Genomic DNA, 8,013 nt, shown 5'->3' on the forward strand with positions numbered 1-8,013 from the left:
CGGCTTCATCCCCGGCTATAAAGCATGTCAGCAAAGTGTCCCCATCACAGAAGCTCTGCCTCCTCCTTGCCTACCATCTCCTCCTCTCTCAGCGACAATGTCGTCATGTTGGAACGCAGCCTACTGGCTGAACACAACGGCAGAGCAAAAGCGGCTGCAGATCTGGCGATCGCGAGGCAGCCAGGCCTCTTGTCTGGGTGGAGGAGGAGGAGGAGAAGGACGTTGTCCCCGTCGACCCAGACGCGCCCTCATCCGGGGGAATGACGTCGTCCCCGTAGTGGCATAGCTGGAGCCGAAGGCAAAGCCTGAGGACCCAATCGATGTTGTGCTCGAGATCACCGCCCTCCAAGCTTGTAACGAGGCGCAAATCATCCATGAGTATGGCTCCACACTCACCTATGAGGAGGATGTGCGGCAGCTCGCGACTGTCGCTCGTGAGTCCGACCCTACACGAGGACATCTTGTCCGCAAAGGAGGACGAGTGGCAACGCCAACATGGAGGACTTCGACGAAGGCGATGACTAGACGGCGCCAGCCACCTAGTAGGTAGCAATGTCGTTCGAATAGCGCTATGTATCAGCAATACATCACAGGTGACCGAAGTTTCGAGGTATGATCAAGACTCGACAGGTGCTACCTTATAACTGAATTTGGAACCCTTGCATCGAGTCAGTTGTCATGGCAAGTAGGCACGCCATGTGAGGAAGCCATGGGGTGGCGGCAGGGATGGCGCTAGGGGTATTCTTGAGTCTTCATGTGAATACCCATGATTTTTACAAAACATTATTGATTTTGGCAAAACAGTGACAATATTCGAAAAACAACAATGATTTTGGCAAAATGAATACACAAGAATACCCAGTTGCAAATTCCTAGGGCCGCCACTGTGGCGGTGGGTCCATTTCAGCAGTGAGCAGGGCATCCCATGCAGCAGGGACGACAGGAGAGGAGACGTCATGGTGCGGAGAGGAAGGAAAGGAATTTTTTTTCTAAGAATCGTTCACGCTTTAAAATGAGGTAGTGGGGCAACAGATAGGGGTTCGGTTAGGTGCGGTTAACTCAAAACACAAAATTTGGAGGAGCTAACAGTTAGGAATCATCGGCTAGGTGTGGTTAACTCCTCAAAACAGAAAATTTGGAACAGAAAATTTGGAGGAGCCAACAATTTTTAACGGCTACTCAGTATAAAGTTGGGTCATCGGAGTAGGTGTGGTTAACTCCTCAAAACAGAAAAATTGGAGCCAACAGCATTTAAGGAATCAGCTAGAGACGTGGTAATTAATAATAATATCTCGCCTTGCAAATATACTGGTTTCTTGGGGGTGAAGCTAGCAAGCACATGATGTGCCTGCCATTCCTGGCAAACCATATGACCCTACACTAGACGCTGCGTTCGTCCTCGGGTGACAGACTGCCGGACTGCTGAGACGCGCTGTTCACCTCCGGTGTCAAACAGAGAGGCGGGACCGGTTTAATAAGCAGCAGCACAGTCGGAAGCGTCACAGTGACCCAGTAACTGCTCTTGCTGCAAACAATGGCTCAGGGCACACCCCTCACTCTCTATGCCTTGCCCATCATTCACGCCGCTCATCTCTTCGCCTCCCCTACGTTGCCTCCGTAGGCTCATCATGCAGATTATCTGAGATGACCTCGTCTGGCATAATCACCATCACTTCTTCTCGGTCTCATCTCTCACGAGTACTTCTTCGTGGTCAAAGCACCACGCCGGAGTCCAGGAACAGCAGCTCGTGGAAAAGAAACACCGGCCGTCCGGGAAGGAAGGCAAAGACACCCGTGGATGGAACTTCCAGAGGGAGACCAGCAAGGGAGCAGAAGATGCTCCGCAATGGATCAGAAACTGGAAAGCACGCTGCCATTCATTAACCCCACGCCCAGAGTTGAGCCTCACACGGTTCATACCAGCAGCGCAAAACCATCAGAAATTCAGAACTTAGGCGGATGCCAGCCAACAACACTTCATCACCTTAAAATATTACGATGCACAAACCGTTTTAACCAAAGCATTCCATGCGGCGTGCGCCCCTCGGTCCGCAGCCGACGCCGATCATGCCCGACATGACAGCAAAGTGAGCACATTGCATTTCCCTGCAGGCAGGAGCTGGTTAAAGTGACAAAAGAATAAAATGCTAAATTTACACAACAATCATGATGATCAGAAACACAAAAGCAAGAGAAGCACACAGCAAGGCACCATTTAACCAAAACTCCAGCAGGAAGAGGAAGCTGCTGAGTTGAGCATCATCAACATTACCATATTACAATCATCTGTCTGTGAGGTTTCTGCATTGCATAATAAAAACCGGATACATAAATAACAAAGCCCTACCCGACAAACCGCCTTTGTCGCCTCTACCAAACCTACAGCCACTGCGGGCAACATCCAAAAAAAGAACTAAATTAAGTATGACGACGGAGCTGCAGAAAAGAGTTAATCCCACGACAAAAGAAAGCCCTACGACGACGATATGGACAGGAAAGCCATTCGCTTTCCCTGCTGTTGTTTTTAGTTCCTTCCATCCCAAGTTACAAAAACTAAATATGGTACAGGGAGAGAGAGCAAAAGAAAAGCATGCACTACTTGCCCGCCTAATGCTACTACTGGTGGCTGCTGCTGCTACCTGTTTCCTATGTCTTTCCAGGGGTGGTCGGCGTCCTTGCCCAGGAACTTCGAGCTCGAGCCGTACTGCGCCTTGAGGGCCGCCACCGGGTCCGACACGGGGCTCACGAGGATGCCAGCGCCCCCGAGCCGCGCGGCTTTCCCGGGCTGCTGCTGCTGCTGGAACCCTGAGATAAGCTCCATTCCGTTCCTCTTCTGGAGGTCGGCGTAGCTTTCCAGCCGCTTCGGATCTGATGGAAGCTGCTGCCGCAAAGGCTGTTGGTACTCCGCAAATACACCCAGTGTGCCATTTTTAGCCGAGTAAAATGGCACGCTGGCCAATGATGATCTCTGGCACTTCGCCACCCTGAACAAAGACGACTCGGGCTGTGCTGTGCTCCCATCCAGGTGAGTGTAGCTCCTCACCACTCGCTCGTCCTGCCCAATGTGGGCAGTATTCGTGGGCCTAGATGAATAAACCATGCGATCCATTCCACTGCCCAACAATCCTGCTGCTGTCGTTGGCGGGGGAGGCTTGCTTCTAGTTGCATTCGATGATGAGCCAGAACTTTGCAAGGATGATTGATGGCTCAGAATTTTCCCAAATAACTTGACATCACCGGGGCGCTTCACCTGATCACAACTCTCAGTGCTTGCCTTGTGGGAACAGGGCTTCAACTGACCTTCCCGTAATTCTTTGCTGCTCCCATTCATCAGAAACCCAGCAGATGAGCTTGAAAGACCTGAGCTGCCCGACCTGCCATTCTGGTATTTGGTTATTGTGAACTGATCCGGATGAGAAATTCCCACACTGCCACTTACAGTGCTATCAGAAAAAGCAGGTATATCAACTGCCAGATGATGATTCTGTCTGTGCTGCAAGTACCCATCAATATTGCGGAACAGAACATCATGCTGGCTCCGAGATTGTTCATTAAATACTGGGAACTTGTTCATGTCCTTGGGCCCTGGAGTATTGCTGACTCTGTTGGCATGATCACCAAAATTTGGTGAAGTTATGGAGGCTATGCCCTCAAAACGAATTGAGGTAGGATCAGGAAGGTCAGAACTAAACTGAACAGGCATCAAATCCTTTGGAGTAAGAGGGGTAACCTGTGATTTTGGCTTTGCTGGGAGCAGATCTGTTGGCACACTTTGCTGATAACTCGAAGTAAATGCAGGCCTAATACAGGAAACACCAGCCATGTCCGGGAAATGGGCGACATTTTCCTTGCTGCCACTTTCTCCAGGTAAGCAAACAGAGGGAGCCAAATTTCCAGCTTTCACGTGTACACTCTCAGGTGCATGTTTTGAAGGTCCTTCGATACTGGATACCTTACTAGACTGTTCCCCAGGTAAGCAAACAGAGAGAGTCAAGTTTCCAGCCTTCATGTGTGCACTCAAAGGTGCTTGTTGCGAAGGTCTTTCCACACTGGATTCCTTGGTGCAAATCCCTTCATACACATTGCTCGACTGGATGACTCCAGGTAAGAAAACCGGCGTGGTTAAATTTCCAGCGCTGCTGGGTGCACAACTCTCGGGAGCATGTTCCCTGCTGGATACCTGAGTGCAAATCTTTTCAGACGCCTTGCTCGGCTCAATAACTTCAACATTGTGCAGACTGGAGCTGATTTCCAGGTGTGCTCCCACAGACTGCTCAGTTGAAGAGGCCATGGCTCCGTTGCCATGCACACTCACTTGGTTACTGTGCTCTCTGTTCTCCATACTCCCTGTGCTCTCAGAAGAATTGATATCGATAGGAGCACATGAAGGTGTTGACTGATGAGTGGCTTCACTTGACTGTCCATGATGAACAGGAATGTTACAATTATTAGTATCCTCTGCCTTGATCTCACCTTCCTCAAATGTTAGGTCCACAATATCTGGCCCATCTGATCTATCAGTTTCTGACTGTTTAAAGGTGATACCAGATAGAAGATGCCCCTGAAGGGTTTTATCAGCAGAAGGACAAACTTCCATCTCCATTTCCACAGGAGACTGTGTGCTACAAATAGGAGAATCCATCTCAGCAGCACATGCCTCGTCAGTATCACTCCTACCTCCACTGGCATCACCTGTCGGCAAACCAGTATCGGTAGTCTGCTGATAGATCAAATCCAAACCAAGTGAAATGCGAGCCTTGCTGAAAAATACCTTGCACTGCTCATATGACTTGCTCTTCACATAAGAGGAGATTCGAGCAAAATCCTTCCCATGGTTATTCAGAGCTTCAATGAACAGTGACTTCTCATTGTCGTTCCAATCAACTGAGTCAACTTCGCATTCCTGGTCTGAGAGATCATCTTCCTCATCAAAGCTCTTGTCTGCCTCTGGAGTTGCTATAAGATACTCCATTCTTGTGGCACCTATCTTTTGGCCATGATCAGCAGAACTGGTAATGCATGAGCCCATTCCTTCAGGGGAGAGAGTTCCACATATGCCTGCCAAGACATCAGCAGCTACAGATTCCCTCTCATGCAGAGATACATTAGCAATGCCATCCTTATCCAAAGATCCTTTGGCCACAGCCGAAACATCAGACCTACAAGAAGTCCGAATAATAGACTTTTCAGTATCTTTCTCCACTCTGTTTGCATAATCAAGACCATGGGCAGCCACGACTGATGCAGCATTTCCAAGCATATCAAGAGATGCAGCATTCTCAGGATTCCATTTCTTTCCAGATTTTGTTCCTAGGTAATTGCCGGTGGGTTGTTGCTGCCGAAGATCCAGAAGTTTCTTAACTTCTCGGAAACTGTCAGATTTATGGTGCTTGTAGTAGAACTCAACACAATCAGCCGTTGTCTTGTGCTGTAGAAAATTGGAGATTTTAGAGAAATTCTTGCCAAATGAAGCAAGCATCTGCATAAAAACTTCCTTCTCTTCATGGGTCCATGGATTTATCACTGACCGCTCCTTCTCAACTGAAACAGGATCCTCAATCAAACCATTCTTGCTGACAAAGCTAGCACTTTCTTTCTCTTTTTCATCTATAATTAATGCTGGCATTTTCAAGTAATTTCTGCAGCGCTTAAACTGAAATTCTGTGAACATCTTGTTTGCAACATCTGATATTTCTGTGGTAGGAAACGTACTCAGATTACCAGCTGTAAACAAAAAGAACACCAAGTCAAATAGTGCTCAAATACAAATGGTATGAAATTGCATGCATACCATAGATACACATAAGTAAATAACACAAATGTGGTGAGTAAATGCATAAGAGCAGTAAAGGCGGATAGAAGACAAGATAGTTGCAAACAGAAGTATATTCAAGGGCACATCAAAGACATGCAAAGGTAGTGCAAAGAGAAAAGAAAGCAGAACATTGCAATACTTGTAAAACATATCCCTTTATGTCTATCATCACGCCATAAAGTATCAATCTGAATTCACTAAGGCATCCTTTATACAGACATTAAGGCAATAAGGCCTACTGCAGTAACTTCATAGGAGGTAGCCAAAAGTATAATAATATGTTCTAAAACCAACTTATCCATGTGTAGATATCAAGGGGGAAAAAGGCTAAAGTATATGATCTAAATCCAACTACTCCATGTGTAGATTTCAAGAAATTATTCCATACATAGCAGATTTGCAATTTTGTGTATCTGATAAAGACAGAATGATAGGTACTAGTTACATTTTGATGACAGCTGGTGTCATCGGTTTCTAGGAATGACTCTTTTCCAAGAATTCCCATACGTCCAAGGGACTAAATCTGTGACATATTATCAAATATCATCGTCCACAACTTTTTATGCATGAATTGCTTTTCTTTGAAGTGCCACAGAAAAATGTGCGGCAGCTTCAACAACAGGAAGGCAGGGTATATATTAGCATAATACCAAAACATTCAGAGGATGTTCCCTTATAACTTATCTATCATAGCACATTTATTTGATTGACGGCTAAACACCACACAGAACTTTTGAAAGGTCAAAAAAGCACCGTTGAAACTATATTTTCTACAAGTAAATAATGGGATAATATGTACTATGAATAAGTAGAGGGAAATACTGACCAGGCATGCCCAATCGAGAGCGATTAGACGAGCGTTGCCTCTGAGATCCACTCTGTGATGCACGGTTGCTCTGATCAGTGCGTTTATTAGACTTTGGGCGCTGCTTTCTTACAGAGAGGAGCCGCACATCCTCTTTCCATAGGTGTCGCAGCACCTTGAACTTGAAGGTAAGTGCTTGCTCTTTGAATCTTAGTCTATTTTTATGCATGCAAAGCTTCTTTCTGACACTCAGGTCATTCTTCATTTGACTAGATAAACCAAGACATGGTTGACCAGCAGGCAAAGGTTTGAAAACCAGTTCATTAAATTCTTTTGCTATATCATTGTTCACAGCAATAATTGAAGGGATTAAATTACGGTTGTCATTATGGTGTGAGCACTGCCTGGTTGATAAGGCATTGCTGCCATCTGCTTTCATGGAACTAACATTATCATGGGACAAACTAGGCTCCTGCCTCGGACAGTGGGCATCAATTTGAGAACCAGTTCCTTCAGAGGGCTTCAATGGGGCCACATCTGCAGCTACAGCAACCTGAGCTTCAGCAACAACTCCAGGACATGCAACACTCTCTCCCGATGAGACTGCTGTTACACCGCGAACAGGAGCTGTCACAACATCCATCAAGTCTACACCGTTAGCATCAGCTTCCTGCTCCACAGAAAGCTTGCAAGGAGTGAGCACCCCTTGTTCTTTAGGGGAAGATGATGTTCCACAGATCTCAGGCTTGGCTAGAACTTTTGATGTCTCAGGCTTGGCTAGAACTTTTGATGTTGCAGGCTTGGCTAGAATTTTTGATGTCCCACTAGAAGGTGAAGGATTTTGTGCATCTTCAAGAGCCTTGTTTTCTGATTCAGTGCTCACAGATTTAAGTTCACATTCCAATGAATCAATCTCAAGCTCGGTCTTCTCAAGCTCCCTGGCTATGTTTTCTTTCAGTAGCAATAACTTACTACTATTTGTCAGTCTTCTCGAATCACCAGAACAAGAATCTTCATGTTGAAGTAGTTCAGCAAGGACATTGGCAAGGGAGCCAATGCGATCACCATCAAGTTGACCTAACTTAATGGGGATTTCATCATTATAAGCCTGGACCTCCGCCCCGGGGATATCTTTATTGGACACTGTGACTGTATTTGTCGTCAGTTCACAGGATTTATCTTCAGGCACTGCAGTTAAACGTGGAGGTAACAGTCAGTTTTCAAGACATTTGATGTGCATGGTCTCTCCCGGCTCAGTTCCATTATAAACATGAACAAAGTATCTTAACGTAGCATGACAAAATGAAGATGTTGAAGACCAGCAATTAATGTACTGTCGCAACAATATAAATCTAACAGGAAGGTGTCTATTAGTGGATGGAAGGGAGATACT

General features: G+C 46.3%; 1 protein-coding gene across 1 annotated transcript in view; it reads right to left on the reverse strand.

Moving 5' to 3' along the window:
* Positions 1-2,214: 2,214 nt before the first annotated feature.
* The window catches only part of LOC123180251 (uncharacterized), an 8,940-nt gene continuing 3,141 nt past the window's right edge, over positions 2,215-8,013 (reverse strand). The window contains exons 4-5 of the mRNA XM_044592246.1: positions 6,642-7,808; positions 2,215-5,724 (exon numbers count right to left, since the gene is read on the reverse strand). Of these exons, the coding sequence (XP_044448181.1) occupies positions 2,636-5,724; positions 6,642-7,808 (4,256 nt within the window). The 3' untranslated portion in view covers positions 2,215-2,635. The remainder of the gene's footprint in view (positions 5,725-6,641; positions 7,809-8,013) is intronic.

Source organism: Triticum aestivum, chromosome 1D (assembly GCF_018294505.1).
Source record: "Triticum aestivum cultivar Chinese Spring chromosome 1D, IWGSC CS RefSeq v2.1, whole genome shotgun sequence".
Lineage (NCBI taxonomy): Eukaryota > Viridiplantae > Streptophyta > Magnoliopsida > Poales > Poaceae > Triticum > Triticum aestivum.